The 25000-nt window shown below is 50.3% G+C and overlaps 1 protein-coding gene across 1 annotated transcript; it reads right to left on the bottom strand.

Moving 5' to 3' along the window:
* Positions 1–10578: 10578 nt before the first annotated feature.
* LOC109404006 (thyroid receptor-interacting protein 11) lies at positions 10579–14887 on the bottom strand (the record flags this gene model as incomplete). The annotated part of the gene is made up of 3 exons (XM_062843718.1): positions 10579–10786; positions 11261–11817; positions 12848–14887. Coding segments are annotated over 3 exons (2790 nt in total), but the record flags the coding sequence as incomplete, so codon positions are not given.
* Between the last annotated feature and the right edge of the window lie 10113 nt (positions 14888–25000).

Below are 25000 nucleotides of genomic sequence, written 5' to 3'. Positions count from 1 at the left end.
CCGGAGAGGATTTCCCCGGAATCCCGGAGAGGATTTCCCCGGAATCCCGGAGAGGATTTCCCCGGAATCCCGGAGAGGATTTCCCCGGAATCCCGGAGAGGATTTCCCCGGAATCCCGGAGAGGATTTCCCCGGAATCCCGGAGAGGATTTCCCCGGAATCCCGGAGAGGATTTCCCCGGAATCCCGGAGAGGATTCCCCCGGAATCGCGGAGAGGATTTCCCCGGAATCCCGGAGAGGATTTCCCCGGAATCCCGGAGAGGATTTCCCCGGAATCCCGGAGAGGATTTCCCCGGAATCCCGGAGAGGATTTCCCCGGAATCCCGGAGAGGATTTCCCCGGAATCCCGGAGAGGATTTCCCCGGAATCCCGGAGAGGATTCCCCCGGAATCCCGGAGAGGATTCCCCCGGAATCCCGGAGAGGATTCCCCCGGAATCCCGGAGAGGATTCCCCCGGAATCCCGGAGAGGATTCCCCCGGAATCCCGGAGAGGATTCCCCCGGAATCCCGGAGAGGATTCCCCCGGAATCCCGGAGAGGATTCCCCCGGAATCCCGGAGAGGATTCCCCCGGAATCCCGGAGAGGATTCCCCCGGAATCCCGGAGAGGATTCCCCCGGAATCCCGGAGAGGATTCCCCCGGAATCCCGGAGAGGATTCCCCCGGAATCCCGGAGAGGATTCCCCCGGAATCCCGGAGAGGATTCCCCCGGAATCCCGGAGAGGATTCCCCCGGAATCCCGGAGAGGATTCCCCCGGAATCCCGGAGAGGATTCCCCCGGAATCCCGGAGAGGATTCCCCCGGAATCCCGGAGAGGATTCCCCCGGAATCCCGGAGAGGATTCCCCCAGAATCCCGGAGAGGATTCCCCCGGAATCCCGGAGAGGATTCCCCCGGAATCCCGGAGAGGATTCCCCCGGAATCCCGGAGAGGATTCCCCCGGAATCCCGGAGAGGATTCCCCCGGAATCCCGGAGAGGATTCCCCCGGAATCCCGGAGAGGATTCCCCCGGAATCCCGGAGAGGATTCCCCCGGAATCCCGGAGAGGATTCCCCCGGAATCCCGGAGAGGATTCCCCCGGAATCCCGGAGAGGATTCCCCCGGAATCCCGGAGAGGATTCCCCCGGAATCCCGGAGAGGATTCCCCCGGAATCCCGGAGAGGATTCCCCCGGAATCCCGGAGAGGATTCCCCCGGAATCCCGGAGAGGATTCCCCCGGAATCCCGGAGAGGATTCCCCCGGAATCCCGGAGAGGATTCCCCCGGAATCCCGGAGAGGATTCCCCCGGAATCCCGGAGAGGATTCCCCCGGAATCCCGGAGAGGATTCCCCCGGAATCCCGGAGAGGATTCCCCCGGAATCCCGGAGAGGATTCCCCCGGAATCCCGGAGAGGATTCCCCCGGAATCCCGGAGAGGATTCCCCCGGAATCCCGGAGAGGATTCCCCCGGAATCCCGGAGAGGATTCCCCCGGAATCCCGGAGAGGATTCCCCCGGAATCCCGGAGAGGATTCCCCCGGAATCCCGGAGAGGATTCCCCCGGAATCCCGGAGAGGATTCCCCCGGAATCCCGGAGAGGATTCCCCCGGAATCCCGGAGAGGATTCCCCCGGAATCCCGGAGAGGATTCCCCCGGAATCCCGGAGAGGATTCCCCCGGAATCCCGGAGAGGATTCCCCCGGAATCCCGGAGAGGATTCCCCCGGAATCCCGGAGAGGATTCCCTCGGAATTCCGGAGAGGATTCCCCCGGAATCCCGGAGAGGATTCTTGCCAAATCCCGAGGAGGATTCTTGCCGAATCCCGAGGAGGATTCTTGCCGAATCCCGAGGAGGATTCTTGCCGAATCCCGAGGAGGATTGTTGCCGAATCCCGAGGAGGATTCTTGCCGAATCCCGAGGAGGATTCTTGCCGAATCCCGAGGAGGATTCTTGCCGAATCCCGAGGAGGATTCTTGCCGAATCCCGAGGAGGATTCTTGCCGAATCCCGAGGAGGATTCTTGCCGAATCCCGAGGAGGATTCTTGCCGAATCCCGAGGAGGATTCTTGCCGAATCCCGAGGAGGATTCTTGCCGAATCCCGAGGGTGATTCTTGCCGAATCCCGAGGAGGATTCTTGCCGAATCCCGAGGAGGATTCTTGCCGAATCCCGAGGAGGATTCTTGCCGAATCCCGAGGAGGATTCTTGCCGAATCCCGAGGAGGATTCTTGCCGAATCCCGAGGAGGATTCTTGCCGAATCCCGAGGAGGATTCTTGCCGAATCCCGAGGAGGATTCTTGCCGAATCCCGAGGAGGATTCTTGCCGAATCCCGAGGAGGATTCTTGCCGAATCCCGAGGAGGATTCTTGCCGAATCCCGAGGAGGATTCTTGCCGAATCCCGAGGAGGATTCTTGCCGAATCCCGAGGAGGATTCTTGTCGAATCCCGAGGAGGATTCTTGCCGAATCCCGAGGAGGATTCTTGCCGAATCCCGAGGAGGATTCTTGCCGAATCCCGAGGAGGATTCTTGCAGAATCCCGAGGAGGATTCTTGCAGAATTTCGAGGAGGATTCTTGCAGAATTTCGAGGAGGATTCTTGCCGAATCCCGAGGAGGATTCCCCCGGAATCCCGGAGAGGATTCCCCCGGAATCCCGGAGAGGATTCCCCCGGAATCCCGGAGAGGATTCCCCCGGAATCCCGGAGAGGATTCCCCCGGAATCCCGGAGAGGATTCCCCCGGAATCCCGGAGAGGATTCCCCCGGAATCCCGGAGAGGATTCCCCCGGAATCCCGGAGAGGATTCCCCCGGAATCCCGGAGAGGATTCCCCCGGCATTCCGGAGAGGATTCCCCCGGAATTCCGGAGAGGATTCCCCCGGAATCCCGAGGAGGATTCTTGCCGAATCCCGAGGAGGATTCTTGCCGAATCCCGAGGAGGATTCTTGCCGAATCCCGAGGAGGATTCTTGCCGAATCCCGAGGAGGATTCTTGCCGAATCCCGAGGAGGATTCTTGCCGAATCCCGAGGAGGATTCTTGCCGAATCCCGAGGAGGATTCTTGCCGAATCCCGAGGAGGATTCTTGCCGAATCCCGAGGAGGATTCTTGCCGAATCCCGAGGAGGATTCTTGCCGAATCCCGAGGAGGATTCTTGCCGAATCCCGAGGAGGATTCTTGCCGAATCCCGAGGAGGATTCTTGCCGAATCCCGAGGAGGATTCTTGCCGAATCCCGAGGAGGATTCTTGCCGAATCCCGAGGAGGATTCTTGCCGAATCCCGAGGAGGATTCTTGCCGAATCCCGAGGAGGATTCTTGCCGAATCCCGAGGAGGATTCTTGCCGAATCCCGAGGAGGATTCTTGCCGAATCCCGAGGAGGATTCTTGCCGAATCCCGAGGAGAATTCTTGCAGAATCCCGAGGAGGATTCTTGCAGAATCCCGAGGAGGATTCTTGCAGAATCCCGAGGAGGATTCTTGCAGAATCCCGAGGAGGATTCTTGCAGAATCCCGAGGAGGATTCTTGCAGAATCCCGAGGAGGATTCTTGCAGAATCCCAAGGAGGATTCTTGCAGAATCCCAAGGAGGATTCTTGCAGAATCCCAAGGAGGATTCTTGCAGAATCCCGAGGATTCTTGCAGAATTTCGAGGAGGATTCTTGCAGAATTTCGAGGAGGATTCTTGCAGAATTTCGAGGAGGATTCTTGCAGAATCCCGAGGAGGATTCTTGCAGAATCCCGAGGAGGATTCTTGCAGAATCCCGAGGAGGATTCTTGCCGAATCCCGAGGAGGATTCTTGCCGAATCCCGAGGATTCTTGCCGAATCCCGAGGAGGATTCTTGCAGAATCCCGAGGAGGATTCTTGCAGAATTTCGAGGAGGATTCTTGCAGAATTTCGAGGAGGATTCTTGCCGAATCCCGAGGAGGATTCCCCCGGAATCCCGGAGAGGATTCCCCCGGAATCCCGGAGAGGATTCCCCCGGAATCCCGGAGAGGATTCCCCCGGAATCCCGGAGAGGATTCCCCCGGAATCCCGGAGAGGATTCCCCCGGAATCCCGGAGAGGATTCCCCCGGAATCCCGGAGAGGATTCCCCCGGAATCCCGGAGAGGATTCCCCCGGAATTCCGGAGAGGATTCCCCCGGAATCCCGGAGAGGATTCCCCCGGAATCCTGGAGAGGATTCTTGCCAAATCCCGAGGAGGATTCTTGCCGAATCCCGAGGTGGATTCTTGCCGAATCCCGAGGAGGATTCTTGCCGAATCCCGAGGAGGATTCTTGCCGAATCCCGAGGGTGATTCTTGCCGAATCCCGAGGAGGATTCTTGCCGAATCCCGAGGAGGATTCTTGCCGAATCCCGAGGAGGATTCTTGCCGAATCCCGAGGAGGATTCTTGCCGAATCCCGAGGAGGATTCTTGCCGAATCCCGAGGAGGATTCTTGCCGAATCCCGAGGAGGATTCTTGCCGAATCCCGAGGAGGATTCTTGCCGAATCCCGAGGAGGATTCTTGCCGAATCCCGAGGAGGATTCTTGCAGCATTCCGAGGATTCTTGCAGAATTTCGAGGATTCTTGCAGAATTTCGAGGAGGATTCTTGCAGAATCCCGAGGATTCTTGCAGAATCCCGAGGAGGATTCTTGCCGAATCCCGAGGAGGATTCTTGCAGAATCCCGAGGAGGATTCTTGCAGAATCCCGAGGAGGATTCTTGCAGAATCCCGAGGAGGATTCTTGCAGAATCCCAAGGAGGATTCTTGCAGAATCCCGAGGATTCTTGCAGAATTTCGAGGAGGATTCTTGCAGAATTTCGAGGAGGATTCTTGCAGAATTTCGAGGAGGATTCTTGCAGAATTTCGAGGATTCTTGCAGAATTTCGAGGAGGATTCTTGCAGAATCCCGAGGAGGATTCTTGCCGAATCCCGAGGAGGATTCTTGCCGAATCCCGAGGATTCTTGCCGAATCCCGAGGAGGATTCTTGCCGAATCCCGAGGAGGATTCTTGCAGAATCCCGAGGAGGATTCTTGCAGAATCCCGAGGAGGATTCTTGCAGAATCCCGAGGAGGATTCTTGCAGAATTTCGAGGAGGATTCTTGCAGAATTTCGAGGAGGATTCTTGCAGAATTTCGAGGAGGATTCTTGCAGAATTTCGAGGAGGATTCTTGCAGAATTTCGAGGAGGATTCTTGCAGAATCCCGAGGAGGATTCTTGCCGAATCCCGAGGAGGATTCTTGCCGAATCCCGAGGAGGATTCTTGCCGAATCCCGAGGAGGATTCTCGCCGAATCCCGAGGAGGATTCTTGCCGAATCCCGAGGAGGATTCTTGCCGAATCCCGAAGAGGATTCTTGCCGAATCCCGAGGAGGATTCTTGCCGAATCCCGAGGAGGATTCTTGCAGAATCCCGAGGAGGATTCTTGCAGAATTTCGAGGAGGATTCTTGCAGAATTTCGAGGAGGATTCTTGCAGAATCCCAAGGAGGATTCTTGCAGAATTCCGAGGATTCTTGCAGAATTTCGAGGAGGATTCTTGCAGAATTTCGAGGAGGATTCTTGCAGAATCCCGAGGAGGATTCTTGCAGAATCCCAAGGAGGATTCTTGCAGAATCCCGAGGATTCTTGCAGAATTTCGAGGAGGATTCTTGCAGAATCCCGAGGAGGATTCTTGCCGAATCCCGAGGATTCTTGCCGAATCCCGAGGAGGATTCTTGCCGAATCCCGAGGAGGATTCTTGCCGAATCCCGAGGAGGATTCTTGCCGAATCCCGAGGAGGATTCTTGCAGAATCCCGAGGAGGATTCTTGCAGAATCCCGAGGAGGATTCTTGCAGAATTCCGAGGATTCTTGCAGAATTTCGAGGAGGATTCTTGCAGAATTTCGAGGAGGATTCTTGCAGAATTTCGAGGAGGATTCTTGCAGAATCCCGAGGAGGATTCTTGCAGAATCCCGAGGAGGATTCTTGCAGAATCCCGAGGAGGATTCTTGCAGAATCCCGAGGAGGATTCTTGCAGAATCCCGAGGAGGATTCTTGCAGAATCCCAAGGAGGATTCTTGCAGAATCCCGAGGATTCTTGCAGAATTTCGAGGAGGATTCTTGCAGAATTTCGAGGATTCTTGCCGAATCCCGAGGATTCTTGCAGAATCCCGAGGAGGATTCTTGCAGAATCCCGAGGAGGATTCTTGCAGAATCCCGAGGAGGATTCTTGCAGAATCCCGAGGAGGATTCTTGCAGAATCCCGAGGAGGATTCTTGCAGAATCCCAAGGAGGATTCTTGCAGAATCCCGAGGATTCTTGCAGAATTTCGAGGAGGATTCTTGCCGAATCCCGGAGTGGATTCTTGCCGAATCCCGGAGTGGATTCTTGCCGAATCCCAGAGTGGATTCTTGCCGAATCACGGAGTGGATTCTTGCCGAATCACGGAGTGGATTCTTGCCGAATCCCGGAGTGGATTCTTGTCGAATGCCGGAGTGGATTCTTGCCGAATCCCGGAGTGGATTCTTGCCGAATCCCGGAGTGGATTCTTGCCGAATCCCGGAGTGGACTCTTGCCGAATCCCGGAGTGGATTCTTGCCGAATCCCGGAGTGGATTCTTGCCGAATCCCGGAGTGGACTCTTGCCGAATCCCGGAGTGGATTCTTGCCGAATCCCGGAGTGGATTCTTGCCGAATCCCGGAGTGGATTCTTGCCGAAGTCCCGGAGTGGATTCTTGCCGAATCCCGGAGTGGATTCTTGCCGAATCCCGGAGTGGATTCTTGCCGAATCCCGGAGTGGATTCTTGCCGAATCCCGGAGTGGATTCTTGATGAATCCCGGAGTGGATTCTTGCCGAATCCCGGAGTGGATTCTTGCCGAATCCCGGAGTGGATTCTTGCCGAATCCCGGAGTGGATTCTTGCCGAATCCCGGAGTGGATTCTTGCCGAATCCCGGAGTGGATTCTTGCCGAATCCCGGAGTGGATTCTTGCCGAATCCCGGAGTGGATTCTTGCCGAATCCGGAGTGGATTCTTGCCGAATCCCGGAGTGGATTCTTGCCGAATCCCGGAGTGGATTCTTGCCGAATCCCGGAGTGGATTCTTGCCGAATCCCGGAGTGGATTCTTGCCGAATCCCGGAGTGGATTCTTGCCGAATCCCGGAGTGGATTCTTGCCGAATCCCGGAGTGGATTCTTGCCGAATCCCGGAGTGGATTCTTGCCGAATCCCGGAGTGGATTCTTGCCGAATCCCGGAGTGGATTCTTGCCGAATCCCGGAGTGGATTCTTGCCGAATCCCGGAGTGGATTCTTGCCGAATCCCGGAGTGGATTCTTGCCGAATCCCGGAGTGGATTCTTGCCGAATCCCGGAGTGGATTCTTGCCGAATCCCGGAGTGGATTCTTGCCGAATCCCGGAGTGGATTCTTGCCGAATCCCGGAGTGGATTCTTGCCGAATCCCGGAGTGGATTCTTGCCGAATCCCGGAGTGGATTCTTGCCGAATCCCGGAGTGGATTCTTGCCGAATCCCGGAGTGGATTCTTGCCGAATCCCGGAGTGGATTCTTGCCGAATCCCGGAGTGGATTCTTGCCGAATCCCGGAGTGGATTCTTGCCGAATCCCGGAGTGGATTCTTGCCGAATCCCGGAGTGGATTCTTGCCGAATCCCGGAGTGGATTCTTGCCGAATCCCGGAGTGGATTCTTGCCGAATCCCGGAGTGGATTCTTGCCGAATCCCGGAGTGGATTCTTGCCGAATCCCGGAGTGGATTCTTGCCGAATCCCGGAGTGGATTCTTGCCGAATCCCGGAGTGGATTCTTGCCGAATCCCGGAGTGGATTCTTGCCGAATCCCGGAGTGGATTCTTGCCGAATCCCGGAGTGGATTCTTGCCGAATCCCGGAGTGGATTCTTGCCGAATCCCGGAGTGGATTCTTGCCGAATCCCGGAGTGGATTCTTGCCGAATCCCGGAGTGGATTCTTGCCGAATCCCGGAGTGGATTCTTGCCGAATCCCGGAGTGGATTCTTGCCGAATCCCGGAGTGGATTCTTGCCGAATCCCGGAGTGGATTCTTGCCGAATCCCGGAGTGGATTCTTGCCGAATCCCGGAGTGGATTCTTGCCGAATCCCGGAGTGGATTCTTGCCGAATCCCGGAGTGGATTCTTGCCGAATCCCGGAGTGGATTCTTGCCGAATCCCGGAGTGGATTCTTGCCGAATCCCGGAGTGGATTCTTGCCGAATCCCGGAGTGGATTCTTGCCGAATCCCGGAGTGGATTCTTGCCGAATCCCGGAGTGGATTCTTGCCGAATCCCGGAGTGGATTCTTGCCGAATCCCGGAGTGGATTCTTGCCGAATCCCGGAGTGGATTCTTGCCGAATCCCGGAGTGGATTCTTGCCGAATCCCGGAGTGGATTCTTGCCGAATCCCGGAGTGGATTCTTGCCGAATCCCGGAGTGGATTCTTGCCGAATCCCGGAGTGGATTCTTGCCGAATCCCGGAGTGGATTCTTGCCGAATCCCGGAGTGGATTCTTGCCGAATCCCGGAGTGGATTCTTGCCGAATCCCGGAGTGGATTCTTGCCGAATCCCGGAGTGGATTCTTGCCGAATCCCGGAGTGGATTCTTGCCGAATCCCGGAGTGGATTCTTGCCGAATCCCGGAGTGGATTCTTGCCGAATCCCGGAGTGGATTCTTGCCGAATCCCGGAGTGGATTCTTGCCGAATCCCGGAGTGGATTCTTGCCGAATCCCGGAGTGGATTCTTGCCGAATCCCGGAGTGGATTCTTGCCGAATCCCGGAGTGGATTCTTGCCGAATCCCGGAGTGGATTCTTGCCGAATCCCGGAGTGGATTCTTGCCGAATCCCGGAGTGGATTCTTGCCGAATCCCGGAGTGGATTCTTGCCGAATCCCGGAGTGGATTCTTGCCGAATCCCGGAGTGGATTCTTGCCGAATCCCGGAGTGGATTCTTGCCGAATCCCGGAGTGGATTCTTGCCGAATCCCGGAGTGGATTCTTGCCGAATCCCGGAGTGGATTCTTGCCGAATCCCGGAGTGGATTCTTGCCGAATCCCGGAGTGGATTCTTGCCGAATCCCGGAGTGGATTCTTGCCGAATCCCGGAGTGGATTCTTGCCGAATCCCGGAGTGGATTCTTGCCGAATCCCGGAGTGGATTCTTGCCGAATCCCGGAGTGGATTCTTGCCGAATCCCGGAGTGGATTCTTGCCGAATCCCGGAGTGGATTCTTGCCGAATCCCGGAGTGGATTCTTGCCGAATCCCGGAGTGGATTCTTGCCGAATCCCGGAGTGGATTCTTGCCGAATCCCGGAGTGGATTCTTGCCGAATCCCGGAGTGGATTCTTGCCGAATCCCGGAGTGGATTCTTGCCGAATCCCGGAGTGGATTCTTGCCGAATCCCGGAGTGGATTCTTGCCGAATCCCGGAGTGGATTCTTGCCGAATCCCGGAGTGGATTCTTGCCGAATCCCGGAGTGGATTCTTGCCGAATCCCGGAGTGGATTCTTGCCGAATCCCGGAGTGGATTCTTGCCGAATCCCGGAGTGGATTCTTGCCGAATCCCGGAGTGGATTCTTGCCGAATCCCGGAGTGGATTCTTGCCGAATCCCGGAGTGGATTCTTGCCGAATCCCGGAGTGGATTCTTGCCGAATCCCGGAGTGGATTCTTGCCGAATCCCGGAGTGGATTCTTGCCGAATCCCGGAGTGGATTCTCCCAGAATTCCGGTTTCTTTTAGTATTTGGGAGAGGATTCTCCCAGAATCCGGGAGAGGATTCTCCCAGAATCCGGGAGAGGATTCTCCCAGAATCCGGGAGAGGATTCTCCCAGAATCCGGGAGAGGATTCTCCCAGAATCCGGGAGAGGATTCTCCCAGAATCCGGGAGAGGATTCTCGCAGAATCCGGGAGAGGATTCTCGCAGAATCCCGAAGAGGATTCTCGCAGAATCCGGAAGAGGACTCTACCAGAATCCGGAAAGGAAATTGTCGTAAATTCAACATGAAAATGACGAAAATCCGTCGCTGGCCCGGAGCGCTGCACGAACACGTCCGTTCGTCTCCAAATACGTCTAAAGAAGGAAGAGAAAACCGAAACCGAGCAGGCCTGATGTTCGGCTTGCTTCGACGGTTTCTTCGTGTTCGTCTGTCATTGAACCGATTCGTTGTTATGTCGACTCAGTGTTGTCAAATGCACTGAATTAAATTTGCAACTTCCCAAACACATTTTTATCAACAATTTCATAGTACGCTATACACACTACAAGAATCTTCCAGGCTCCGAAAGAAGATTCTTCCATTCTTTCGATTCCCGTTCCAAACTTCTGCGAGAAATCAAACAACGCGTAGAACAGTTTGATTTTGTTTGGACCGAAACTGTTCGAAAATTGAATTTAGAAAGACCCGTGGTGCAAACGCAAAACTCGGTTTGGTCTTTATTTAACTGTCTAACTTTAGAATGTAACGCGACCGCTGAAATCGACCCTTGTTATTCAAGAAGTAGAGATGTAAAGAATGTCATTGTAGGAGAAAGTTCAACCGTAGTAGGCCTAGGCATCCAGACAATAATGTAAACGTCAGTTTGTTGGTAAGCTTTTGTGATGAATAAACGTGTTTCAAAGAAAAATGTGTTATAGTGTTTTGAATTGAAAGGCACAACAAGTTACGTAAACGATCCGAGAATATACTCACTGATTTGGAACTGCTCCAGCGCGCACTGCAGATTCGTCAGCGAGGCCTGATTCTTGTGGTCCCTGTCGTCGGCCGCATTCAGCTTCGCCACCAGCTCGTCCCGTTGCTGCTGCAACAGGTGATACTGCGCCTGCAGCGTTTCGGCATGCTGATTCGCCCGAATGCTGTGAACGAGAAAAAAATGTCCGAAAACGCAAAGAATGATCAATTGAGGTTCTGCTTCTGAGTAGTCTTTAATCGACTCGACAAGAGAATGATTCAGCTGATTGTCTCCGCTCCGCGACACGGCGGACGCGTAATCATAATTTTGTACGGCCAATTAGGCAGCCAGACATGTGGGAACGGAACGAAACGGTCGCGAGGGAGCGGAGGAGGAGGGTACAAACAATGCTGCCCGTCGTCGGTTCCCGCAATCAGTTTTGCATACGTGAATGCGGTGGAATATATCTACATATGCAGCAGCAAGCGCAATCAAAGTAGCCATGATAAAGCGCCGAAAGCGTTGTCAAGGCTAGCTTCGAGAAACGACCGCTGGTTGCTGGTCGCTCGCCTACTGTGACCGCGCTAAACCGCACGCATGCAACAATGAGACACGGTCGTTGAGGTTAGAATGGAGCGTGGAAAAAGCGTCGACTCACCTGGCTGACGTTAGTGCGTTGGTGGACTTCTTCACGTCATCCTCGAGGGCTTGCAGTTTCCGCTGGGTTTCCTCGTACCGTTGTTGCAGTTCCACCGTTTCCTGGGTGTGCGCTTCCTCCGTTTCCAGCAGGTGCTGCCGCAGTCGGTCCAGATCCTTGGCCAGGCTGTTCTTCTGCTCGATCGCCTCCTGCTTCTCCTGTTGCACCACCTTCTGATTGTTCTGCTCGATCAGCAGGTTGTTGGTGAGGATTTCGGATTTTTCCCGCAGAAACTGGATCTGATCGGTCATCTTTTCGTAGTCTTCCAGTTTTTTCGTTTGCGACTCGAGAGCAGCGAGCTTTTCACGCAACTGCGGGCATTCGGGACATTCCGTTGGAGGCTTGACTTCGTTCCGCGCTGCAAGTTCTACCTGCAGAAGTTGACTTAGCCGTTGAATTTCCGCATGGTACTGGACATTCTCGTTGTGCTTGGCGGTGATCAGCTGAACCAGATTGTCCTTCTGCTGGGTTAGCGTCTCGACCGTTTGATTCAGCTCGGCTTGCTTGGCACGGTGGGTCTGGTGGAAAAGTATCAGGGTAAAAACTAGCATTTCAACAAACTCTAATTTTTTTTATCGAGGTCGGAAAATTCATTTAGATTTACATAGTAAGTGATATCTCGGTAAAATAGTTACTGGTTCTCGGAGAAATCTTACCTATATTTCGGTAAACTTTTACCGAATCTCGGTAAACCTTTACCGAATCTCGGTAAACCTTTACCGAATCTCGGTAAACCTTTACCGAATCTCGGTAAACCTTTACCGAATCTCGGTGAACCTTTACCGAATCTCGGTAAACTTTTACCGAATCTCGGTAAACCTTTACCGAATCTCGGTAAACTTTTACCGAATCTCGGTAAACCTTTACCGAATCTCGGTAAACCTTTACCGAATCTCGGTAAACCTTTACCGAATCTCGGTAAACCTTTACCGAATCTCGGTAAACCTTTACCGAATCTCGGTAAACCTTTACCGAATCTCGGTAAACCTTTACCGAATCTCGGTAAACCTTTACCGAATCTCGGTAAACCTTTACCGAATCTCGGTAAACCTTTACCGAATCTCGGTAAACCTTTACCGAATCTCGGTAAACCTTTACCGAATCTCGGTAAACCTTTACCGAATCTCGGTAAACCTTTACCGAATCTCGGTAAACCTTTACCGAATCTCGGTAAACCTTTACCGAATCTCGGTAAACCTTTACCGAATCTCGGTAAACCTTTACCGAATCTCGGTAAAACTTGACACAAATCTTAGTTAAACTTTCGAATCCCGGTAAACTTTTACTGTATCTCGGTAACCTTTGCCGATATCCTGGTCATCTTTGCCGAAATCTCGGTCATCTTAGCCGAGATCTTGGCAAACCTTACAGAGATTTCGTAAAAATTTGAATTGTCAAAATGTTGGCAAATTTGTAACAAAATCTCGGTAAAACTTTTACCGACATTCGGTACAAATCATTACAAAATTTCGGCTGTTAGTCTCTCGGTGTTACAGAGATCGGTAAAAGATAAAAACATTTAATCCTAATACAAAATAATCAACTCACCTCATTCAACTCCTCCAGTTTCTGCGTCAACTGCTGTTCCAGCTCATCTTTCTCCACGGCCAAGGCCGTAGACTTGGTCGATTCGGCCTCCAGTCGTTCCTTCAACACTTCCAGCTCCTGTTGCATCGCATTTTCACCATCAATCCTCATCGCCTGCACCTCTTCGCTCCGCCTTTCCAACTCTTCCCGCAGGTTAACAATCACAGATTCCTTCGCCTCCAGACTCTTGCTCAAGTCGCCTATCTTACCTTCGAACGTCTTCACATTCTCCACCGACTTCTGCTGAAGTTGCTGCAACTTCAGCACCAGCCCGGCGTGGTCCTCGTTGATGGTGGTCAGCTGCGTTTGCAGACTCTCCGTCTGCGATTTGTACTTTTCGAGTTCACCGGACTCTTCCGGTGTGGCTTCCCTCGATTTCGTCTCATTAATCTCAAACAGTAGACTGCTCTTCTCGCTTTCCAGCGTTTCCACCGCCAGCTGAAGGTCCTTGATCGACTTGCTTTTTTCATCCAACGTTTTCTGCAAGCTCTCCACCTTCATTTCAAGTTCTTCCCGTTCCTCGAGAACCTCCTCCAGCTTCTTGTTCATCTCCCGGTACTCGTCGTCCAGGCTTTTGTTCAGCCGGCTGCAATCCTCCAGCTGCTTCTCCAGGATCACAATGCTATCCTCGGCGTTCTCGTTGATCGTTTCCAGCTTCTTGCACTTCAGGTTGTCGATCTCCGCTATCAGCACGTCGTTGTTCTTCATCAGGCTGGAGCATTCCTTCTCGTACTCCAGCAGATCCGCCTCCAGTGTGTCCTTGCCGTGCTGGATGCGAGTGTTCTCCGCCTTCAGGAAGTTCAGCTTGTCTTGCCATTCCTTTTCTTTGGCGTCCAGCTGAACCGAGTTGTCGATGATGACGCTCTTGAGTTCGTTCTGAAGTTCGTTAACCTCTTGGCGCAACTGTTGAAGCTGCGCTTCCTGAAGGGCCTGTTGCTCCGATCGTTCCAGCAGTTTCTCCTGCTCGTCTAGCTTTGCTTGAAGGTCTTTCTCGGCTTTTTGCAGTGCCAGGTTGTCCTCCTGTAGCCGATCGCAATCGGTTTTCCATCGTTCCGATTCTGATCGTAGCTGATCCAGTGTTCGACGCAACTCGTCGATCTCGGCTTGGTCTTCCTTCGGTGGCACTGCAACGAATACTTCTTCATCGGCTTTCTGTTTGAGTTCGTTCAGCTCGGATTTCATGGCAAGGTTCTCCGATTCGAGCTGCCCACATCGAGTCAGCGTTTCCTCAAGTTCCGTTTTGATGTACTCGTTGTCATCTTTGAGCGCGGCCAGGAACTGTTCCAGTTCTATCGTTTCCGTGACCGTCTTGTTGGCTTCTGCTGTCTTCGTTCGAAGCCTGTCCTCTGATTGATCAAACATCTTCTGCAAATCATCGAGTTTCCTTTCTAAACCTGCTACTATTTCTACGTTTTCAACGACAACCTTCTCCAACTCGGCCTTTAACCTCACGTTTTCCTGACAGGACCCTACATAACTCTGTTCCAGCTTGCCGTATCTGACTTTGAGCTCGTCCAGCTCCCTCGTCACAGCGGCTTCGCCATGCATCACCCGCAGATCCTCCTCTAGTCGGTTGCATTTTTCCAGCAGTCCCTTCTTGGCGGTCAGCAGGTTTTCCACTACCAGTTCGTGCTGTCGGTCCAGTTCCTCGATGTTCTCGTTTAACTCTCGGTTTTCGTTACTAACCTGCGTGAGCTTCTCGCTCAGGAGGGCATTCTCCAGCTGTTGCTTCTTCAGCTGATGCCGGATGTCGTTCAGTTGGCGGTGCAGCCGTTCAATGATTTCGCTTTCGGACGCTGGCGCTTCCAATGGGATCGTGGTCAGATCCGTTCCGGATCGTGGCGAATCATTTTCGTCGTCCTTTTTCGAGGAGGACGAAGTGGATGACACGTTCTGCTCCGGGTCCCAGAACCAGCTGTCCTCGAGGGCGGACGTTGTGGGCGGTTGTGCCGAAGGGGCTGCTGAAGTTGACGTGCTGGGGCCACCATGATGGTGATCGACCTGGAAGGTAGAAGGGAGAAGAGAAGAATACGTTAGAGATGAGAGAATAGTAGGCGATGTGCTATATGGAACTTAGGAAGAGGTACCTCTGCATTTCCACAGCCAACTTTGACGACGCCCAACTCCTATGGAAGGAGAAACGATAGCGACTATTCTACAAACCCAGTCATCAAAGCAGGCGAAGGCAACGGATTCATTGATCATAGGAAACGGCCTTCGTGGATTGCAACTAGTACAAATTACAAATTTCTTACATCATAGCACACATATTTGCGGGATGAGTAATTAGCCAATGCCGTTACACCGCATTCTTCGACTGCAAGCTTATCGCCGCTGGCACTCTCGGTAAACAGAGGAAAACCATTCGCGCGACAAATATTTGCAGTTTATGCAGATAAGAAGTACTACAGGCATGAATCAGTAACGATATAATTATGCATGCTTCGGAGTAGGGGATTTTTCGCCAAACCACACCTTCCACAGTCGAGTAAGTCCCATATAGAGATGTCACAACATCCAGCGATATATGTTCAAGTCACTCCGTTCGCTCCGCGTAACCTTCACCTGTCTCCAAACGATCCTCCCCATTCTCCGGCTTCGCTTACGTCAATCGGTCGGTAATTTGTCAATTTGTTCGAGGTGTAATTCCCGCTAGCGCGCGCAGCCATCTTGGATGACGAGCACATTTCTGGTGCCGGTGCAACCTACTGGCTTTCGGAAGTCTCCGCATGCGATCGTCGCGCGCACAGCCTACTACTGCACAAAATTGCATGTTTCCGAGAGCCGTCCTCGTCGGCCGCGTCCATGCAAGCAGCAGCAAGATCGAACGAGGGGACTTTCGTTCCGTGAGAGCGTCGCAACAATGGACGGCGAAAATCGTTTTGTGTATGATTAATGACAACCTCTATTTCGAAATTGAATAAATGCGAAGCCGTCCGAGCGATTTAATCCCCCTGCCTATATGCTCAGCATCTGTAATCATCTGAATTCGTCGAGCGTTGCAGCGCGCAGTCCATTCGTCGTCGAAAACGTCGGTTGCAAGCTAGATTTCATAAATTACCACTGCACAACAAACTATATACTGAATTTCCCCTGCGGACATGTGTGCGCCGTTTGGTCACAGACAGGGACAGGGGAGGTATATTTCCACACGCGATCCAGCGTTAGCCGATACGAGATTGTCATCATCGTCGTCATCGTTCCCAGAACGATCTTCTGTGATACAGTGACGGTCGAAAGTTATCCGACAGATGCTTTTGGTGCAATGAGAGTATATTACAGGTGAGGAAGAAGAAGAGATGGCTATGTATTAGTAAGCAAAGAAAAATGTAAACACAAATAGTGACGTCACTATTTGACACGCGTTCTTATGGGAGCTCGCTTTGCTTGTAGTAGTGACATGTTTTGCACCAAACACGGATCTCACGCACACAAAGCATCTCTTCCACACCTCCATTATACTCTCATTGCTTTTGGTGTTCCATGAAAGTCGCATGGGTGCCCAATTAATCATCCTTTCCCATCCCACAGCAGTTGTAAGGACGTGGCCAGGACAGCACTCGATCGGTGGCGGATTGCGTCCCAAGCTTGCCCCAAATCTTTACGCTTGGTAACCGACGAGAAGGAGGCGGATGCTTTTTCTTCAAAAAAAAAACCTTAGCAATCCATGACATTTAAGATTGAGTTAGAACCTTATTGGCACCATATGTCGCTAATTTCTGAAGAAGAGGTTCCTCATTGTTGATGCATGATACCTGAGATGATTTTTAGTAAACTACTGAAGTTTGTATGAATTGCCCAAAAAAAAACAGCAAAGTTCAACTTCGCCGTTCTTGAACTTTGTTACACACCGTTTTCCGTAATTCTAAGCTATCGTAGCAGGCTGTGCGCGCGAGCGGCTTCGTTTTCAAAACCGTCTGTCACGCGTTGGCTTTGTTCCGCGTTGCTTTGAATATGATCACGTTGATTTGAATGGGGTGCACTCATAATTATTTGCAAATCTCAGTGCTTTGGTAACGAACGGGAAGGAGACTACCCTAATAACAGCAGACGAGAACTCCTCCTACAATTTTTTGTTACTTGTCCTATAAGACGCGTCAAAGAATCACGATAATTGACTAGGATGATTTTATCTAGACTCGCGGTTAACTAAGGATGCGGTCTTCCATATACGCTTTGATTAGATTTGTGTTATTGTCGTTATTAGACAGAATTTCTTGTTAAAGTAACGATACAATCATGCAAACACACTGTGTACCGATTTTTTTTTAAATTTTATACCGAATTGTCAACATGAGGCAGAGTTTCTTGTAAAAATAAAGATGCGGTCATCCGGACACGCTGTGGACTGATTTCTTTAACTGTCGCCATGAGACAAATGTTCTTGTTAATGTAACACGCTGTGGACTGAGGTGCGGACATCCGGACACGCTGTGGACAAGATTACGGTCATCCGGACAAGCTGTGAACAATATTGTGGTCATCCGGATACTCTGAGGACTGGAGTGCGATCATCCAGACACGCTGTGGACAAGATTACAGTCATCCGGACACGCTGTAGACTGGAATGGGGTCATCCGGACACGCTGTGGACTGGGGTGCGGTCATCCGAACACGCTGTGAACTAGGGTGCGATCATTCGGACACGCTGTGGATTAAGTTGAGGTCATCTGGACACGCTGTGGACTGGCATGCGGTCATCCGGACACGCTGTAAACTAGGGTGCGATCATTCGGACACACTGTGGACTAAAGTGCGGTCATCCGGACACGCTGTGGACTAGAGTGCGGTCATCCGGATACGCTATACACAGAGGTGCGGTCATCTGAACACGCTGTGGACTAGAGTGCGGTCATCTGGACACGCTATGGACAGGGGTGCGGTCATCTGGACACGCTGGGAACTAGGCTACGGCCATCCGGATACGCTGTGGACTGGGATGCGATCATTCGGACATGCTGTGGACTAGGGTGCGATCATTCGGATACGCTGTGGACTAGAGTGCGGTCATCCGGACACGCTATGGACAGGGATACGGTCATCCGAACACGCTGTGGGCTGGAGTGCGGTCATCCGGACACGCTCTGAGATTTAGGGTACGGCCATCCAGTGTGGCCTGTAGACTGAGGGTGTGATCATCTGGACACGCTGTGGACTAAGATGCGGTCATCCGGACACGCTGGGAACTAGGGTACGGCCATGAGGACACACTGTAGACTGAGGGGGTGCGGTCATCCGGACACGTTGTGCTTTAAAGCACAACTTGATCGACAGATTTGTACAAGTACCAGCCGGACTCCGTTCTGGAAAATAGTTGCATATAGCTGTAGTGGGATAGCGATATCATTACGGACGGCCTTATTCGTGTCAACTGGCCCGACATTATGGGTGATGAAGTGGGTAACTCTCATCGACATCGATGTACCACTAGACCATAATGTCCAATCAACGTTCTCCGGCAAGATATCCATGAACCGCACGACCTAGCGGAGGAGTTGAAGCAGATGTGGCACCTGGAGGACGTCCGTACGGTTCCGGTTGCCCTCTCGGTAACTGGATTTGTCCCTAAATCTCTCCTGAGGTCCCTAGACGAGCTGGAATTGAAGGAGGACCTGAACAGCATCCTGAAAGTGGTGATTCTTGGAACCTGTAGTATAGTTAGGCGGTTCCACAACTGATTATACATCCGCAGAAGACTCATTAGGACCGAATGCTTGTAAAGAAATGGGAGGATGACCTCATATGCCCAATGTACAATAAAGGGCACAGGTTAGAGTACGCCAAGTTTAGAAGCATTGCAGCTTTTTGGCTTCACCACTATGTACATTTGTAGAAAAAAACTAAACATACTATTCGACAAATGATATTCGATCGCTACTGTAGCTGACGTCGGTACTAGGCCTTATCCATCTGCATATGGTCACATGTTCATAGCTCCTCTGACTTGACCGTGTGTGTGTCAGTATGTGTAGGACGGAGCACGCGATGATATCGCATCATCATCATCATCGTCCAGTCCAGAAACGTTCTGCTTGTGCACGATTGCATAACAGCACTTCTCTGCTTCTGCTGCTGAGTAGGCTACGACGACAAGTCAATACCTAATTTTGCATTTGTCACCGATTGTGCGGCCAACTTGGATCTTCCATCACAACCTGACGACCCTTCGCTCCTCACGCGAAGTTTCCAAGTTCAATTACAGCTTGCGCTCAACCGCTTAAGTGAATCCAAATTGTCAACAAGCGATTAGGAGGTCCCATCCTACCTACTCGGGCAGTGAGGACAGGTTAGGTCCATTACGTCCCCGCACGATACGTGACACCAGCGTCTAATTGTCACAACAAATCGTCGGTATTCGTCGACGAGACACGACACGAGTGGTAGATTAGAGGCAGAGATGTCAATGTGTGGTGTGCCTACTTTGATCGCATTTATGCTCGCCCGTCCCGGGTGTCTCCTGTGATGTTCACCGCCGCTCGCCGCTCAAGGGTTACTGCGATGCGCTGCGCTGCGCGCGAGTTAATGCGCACAGTAGGCAGCATCAACGATGGTCCATGGATTGAATGCATGAACGGACGGCTCAAACGAGCACGTTCTCCGTCATGGTATGCAAATGAATGAATCGCATATGGCTGATTTGATGCAGTTTAGTTGTTTTTTTGTTATGTTGTGCTCGAATAGATGATTTCTCGATGATTAAGTGGGTACCAAGTGGGTACCGAGGATGGTAATTTGTTCAAACGTCAAGATCGATTAAGATCCTAGTCTAGAATTGATGCTATCATGGAAAATATATCGTGGATTTGTGTTTCTAACCACCTTAACGAGCGCTATGGGTTATGTTTATTTTCTGGTAGGGACTAAACGGTCTGAATCTGAAGTTTTTTGCAGCTGATCGAACTCAGCACCTAGAGCAACTCTATATAAACATTCGTCAAAATCCCGATCAAAATCAACTCTGCGCCACGGTGTACAATATTTAGAAGGTGATACATTCCGGAAATCCAACAGTTTTATGATGACGTAATTCAAATCTGTCAAAGACGTGATCAAAATGATCTAGTACTCCACATCAATTTGATCAACGTAGAAGGACGATAAAAATGACGTCACATGTTTACATCCAAAATTGATGTTTACATTGGTAATTAGCCTGCCTTGTGATATTGTATGCCGTGCTCTGCCGAGTAAGATAGTTGCAATTGCCTACTGAGCAACGATTCATAGCAATGTTTTCAAATGAACGAAGTGACGTTTGAATGTTGCAGTTTGACAGTTGATCAATTGATTGGTCCATATCTTATCGTCAGATCATTTGCTCTTTTATGAGGGTTACTTTTTCTTGCTTATGTTGGAAATGTCAAATGACCTGAGAATTGACAAACATTTTTAACGGTAGGTTTATTGGTATACAAGCTGCTACAAGCCACAAAACAATCTCTTGAATGAATAACTCATTCAAAACTATCATCAATATGGGTAATAAACATTAACAGAACCAATAATCAACTCATGAAAAGCTCCCATCAAAACAGAAGTATTCCTCATCGATAAACGCTTGCTTGGACTCGGAAACATTCCACATCGTGAGCCAAAATTCATTCAATTTTTACGTAGTCGATGATAATGTTTCAAAACTTTACGATCTCACGTCGTCGAAGGCGGCGTGACAACCTTCAATCACAACAACCTTGCTCCACGACTTCGGTTGACTCAATCGAAGGAGGCTGGTTATTGGTCGTTAAAAGATCACACCGAAAGCTGTCAAACCGCCCTGAATGCATCGTCGTCATCATCATCATCGCTTCCTTCCAACTAGCATAACGATTTGACAGATGTGCTGCTGCAAGTCATGGCTTACTTTGTTGATCCAACCAGGAAGTGCGCTGTGCATCTTCCTAGCAAAAATGAGTGAAAAGTACCATGCACCTCCTTTATAGCCCGGTAACCGAGCTCGAAGAGAACGAGTTGAGTGAGAAGATCACATCGCTCACCACAACTTGGACAAATCCGAGTCGCGCACGGCGTTAACCTTGATCATGAAGCAAACTCGGAATTACTTTATCTAGTCATTAATAATTGCACATTGGCTCTGCCTGGCTGGTGCTGTCGCTGTGAGCCGAGGTCGGGGATTTACTACGACAGTTCTCCCAAGCCTGCTTGGATTATTCATCGAAATCGGAATCGAAAGCAAAATTAGCGTTACACACAGCAGATCGCAGCAAGTGAGAAGCACTAATCCGCGCGCTCGCGCGATCATTACTCATTATTAGCTCTCCTCTAGGCAGGCTAAGCACCGAAAGAGCGGTTTCACACCGCTCCTCCGGGGGCGCAGCCCCACCCCCACTACACCAATGTTTATAATCGCAATCGATTATATAATCAGCTGTGGCGCTGCTCACAGTTCAGTATCCATCCAAGTGGGTATCTCCCTTACTAGCTAGGTTCCGATCCGATGCGATGATGAACTGAGTTGAGTTCCTAATGGCACACATATTATACGAAGCGATCCGCGGGTCGCCACCGTTGTTGGCCACCACCGCCAAGCGGGCATATGAGTAATTACTATTCATCGTGCATAAATATGCATTCGATATTAAGTAGCTTCTCACGCTGTGTGTGAGTCTGCTAGGTAAGCCTGAGTCGCGTTAGATTCTAGTCTTTGAGCTTGGGAGGGCTGGCTATTGATACCCATGACAGCGCAGGTGTGTGCGCGGATTTCCCTTGAAAGAGAGGCTGTCCGCCATTCGATTCTGCAGTCTTGTAGACTGGTTCGGAAAACGCTGGTACATTTTTGACATGTCGCCATTTTGACAAATCCGCATAAATATACAATTGTCAACGTAACGATCCTAACATTGCTCAAGTGTTGTAATTAAAAAAAAAACACAGAAAAAAAAGTCACATAGAGATGGTTCACTGAATAAGTTATTATCCAAGCGAAAATCATATAGAATTCACGCGTATATTTTTCTCAGTGCATGGTTAACCTATTCCTCAGGTTGTTCATTTTCTGGTAAATAGGACAGAATCCACGTTACTTTCTGAAACAGCCTACTTTGTCAGAGCAAACTGTCAGTTTCGCTTCACCGGAATTGAATTTTCCCATTCCCAGTCACCCAGTGCGGGGTACTAAAGTACTCGAGTGAATTGATTTGTTACTGATCTTGTAATCGGTGTGATTTTGAGCAAGGCATTGGTTGATGGTGGTGGCATTTATTCCCGTTTCCGAGCAGGAATCGAATCGCTTTAACCAGTTGGACTACTATAGACAGGATGGGGTAACTTCAGCTTGAATGATGATTTTTAACACCTGCTGTCGATCGAGTGCAGATGATCGCGCTACTCGATCGCGTTGCAGGCGGCGTTCGCGAACGAAGGGAGTGAGTTTCGGTCAAGGTTACACGTGTTATTGGATTTAGTGAAGAAATACTAATATACTCCGGGATTGAATATTTTGTAAATGTTTCGAGGTTCGTAGCTTGAAGACGCATTGAAATCTTTCTATTTTTACAAGAGTAGCAGATTGAATCTACTAGTTTAAGGTTGTTCAAAGAGAACATGCATTTTCCAGCAATTCTTTGAGACGAAATTTAACGTATTATCTATTTATCTATCTAACGATTTATCTATATATCCATCCATCTAACTATTTATATAAATAAAATTGGAATGGTGTTTGTATGTCACGATTTGCTGTGTTGGATCAGGATATGTATAAGCAACTAGGCAATCACAGTAGGCGAAATGTGATAGTGTTTTGGCGAAGTGTTTAGTTGTCAAACGAGTGACACCGTTGTGTGAAAATAAAAACTATTTTCTTGCTTTGTATTCTACAAAATGTGCTGTGTTACTGTCTCCGGTTCAACTAGTTGTTGTGGGCCCAGCGATATACCTAGTTCTGTGAGAATCTGTTGAATGGATTTGTCGAAGCTGGGAATCAGGCAGCTATCGTACGACAACTATGAGACGTGGGCGATCCGGACACTATCGTCAGATAAGCCTGGAACACATAGCGTCCGTTCCGTCGAAGTTTGCGTTTTTTTGACAGTTTTCCCATGGGAAATGTGTCAAACTACTGTCACGCACACGCAAGCGTATGCATTGTGTGGGGCACTATACGTTTAGTTATGTTTTCGCTGAAACTTCGCAAAATGATCGGATGCAGGACTGAACGACAAAGAATGAGCTAGCGCTTCAAACGATAGGATTGCTGGTGGAATATGTGCAATTGCGAATCATCAGCAATGCTGAGGCGTCAGCATTGGCGGAGCCAGCATTTTCTTTTTTCTTACTCACTCTCCTAAACATACACGAGAAAGAGAAAGATGAAAGAGGAGGCAGCTTGCCCCCTCTTCCATCCTGCTTTTTCTCTTGCATGTTTAGGAGTGTGATGAAGAGAAAAGAAAAAGCTGGCTCCGCCAATGGACGTCAGTAGTTTCGTTGGTCAAGAAACTATCTAAACTAGCATCCGTTGGAAGATGGTGATGATATGCGACAGCATTTGATCGAGTTTGATGAATTATTCGAGAGAATGGAGAACGTTGGATGAAGAATGGACGAGGACATAAAGGCAGCATTCATGATGACATTTGTAAAGACGAAGTCGTACGCCGACAAGACTGTGTGATAGTCATTCCACATACATTATTATATCACTCGGTTTCACTGGCGTTTGAATGCACTGGTTGCACAACAGGCGATCTAGTAAGCATGGCAAACGGTTTTCATATCAGACCGTCGCTAACTAGGTCGCTAACGTTAAAGTGGACGCAGAAGTCATCTTCCGGGAGCACCCGCTTGGTTGCAATAATCTGATTCACACAAAAGCCCAGTTTCGTGTTCGAAAGTAATCGCTCAAGAAACTCCTTGAGCGATTACTTGCAGAAATTTTCTACGGTGACTGCCACTTGAACTGTCAATTCTTTCGCAACTGCGTACTGCGATCGAAGAAAAAACGGTTCTGTGAGCGATTCAGGCAAGGAATTTCCCATGCATCAGGGTAGGCTGAGAAATTCCTTCTGAACTGCAAACAGCCCCAAAGATAAGAACATGGAAAGCCAACTGCGAACGTGAAGGTAGGACGAGTCTGTTCTGTAGTGTCAGGAGTCGGCGTTTGAACAAGGAACTGGGACAAATCGAAGCTGAGGAGGCGTTAGTGTGAGAAGAAATTCAACGGAAGCGGGACTTCGACGAAGAAGATGTGTAAGGGTCTGAAGGAGATGGCTAACTTGGAAGAAAGCATCGATCAATCACATGTCGCCCATAAGGCAGATAAAGCATCACAGTAAACTTTGCCCAGAAGTGTAGGCAGTCGTCGAACACGAAAGCCAAAGCGCATGATTATCCGGAGACAACGTGGAAGCTTCAAGCAAAAACTGATATCAAAGCGTCTGGTACCATATCGGATAGCGAAGGGGCTGCCTCGGGGATTTCACAGGAATTAGATTGTGAGATTCCTCCAAGAGTTCCTCAGGGTTCCTCCAAAAATTTCTTCTAGGATTACCCCAGCAATTTTTGCTAGGACTCCGTCATTTATCCCAGGATTCCTTCTAGGAGTCTAGGAGATACTTCTGTAATTTCTCAGGGAGCTCCATCTGACAATCTTCTTGGTGTTCCGTCAGAAGTACTCTCATGATTTTTTCCAGAATTCCTTCTGAGATTCTTTCTGGGACTTCCATGGATTCCTTTCGGGTATTCCTTCCGAGATTCTTCCAGGAATTACTTCCGAGATTCTCCTAATAGTTTCTTTCGGAATGCCTTCAGAAGTTTTTTTCTAGGCTTTCCAGAAGGAATTCCTGGGAAAATGGAATCTTGGCAGGAACTATTAGAGGCTTTAAAGGAATTCCAGAGGGCATTTCTTACTTATAACTTCCCTTAAGAAGTTATTTGAGGAATTTCTCAAGCAACTCCCGCAGGAACTTCATAAGGAACTCTCTGAGTAATTCCATAAGGAATGCAACAAAAAACTCCTCAGAGAACTCCGTAATAGACTCCTGGAATACCTGAAAGGACTTCCGGAAGGCTCTACAGGAATTCCAGAAGGAATTCTCGAGGAATCCATAAGGAAGTTCCTAGAAGAGGAATCTTGGATGGAGTTCCTGAAAAAAAAAA

This window comes from Aedes albopictus, unplaced genomic scaffold (assembly GCF_035046485.1).
Source record: "Aedes albopictus strain Foshan unplaced genomic scaffold, AalbF5 HiC_scaffold_485, whole genome shotgun sequence".
Classification (NCBI taxonomy): Eukaryota; Metazoa; Arthropoda; class Insecta; order Diptera; family Culicidae; genus Aedes; species Aedes albopictus.
This window is presented reverse-complemented; position numbering and strand designations above follow the sequence as displayed.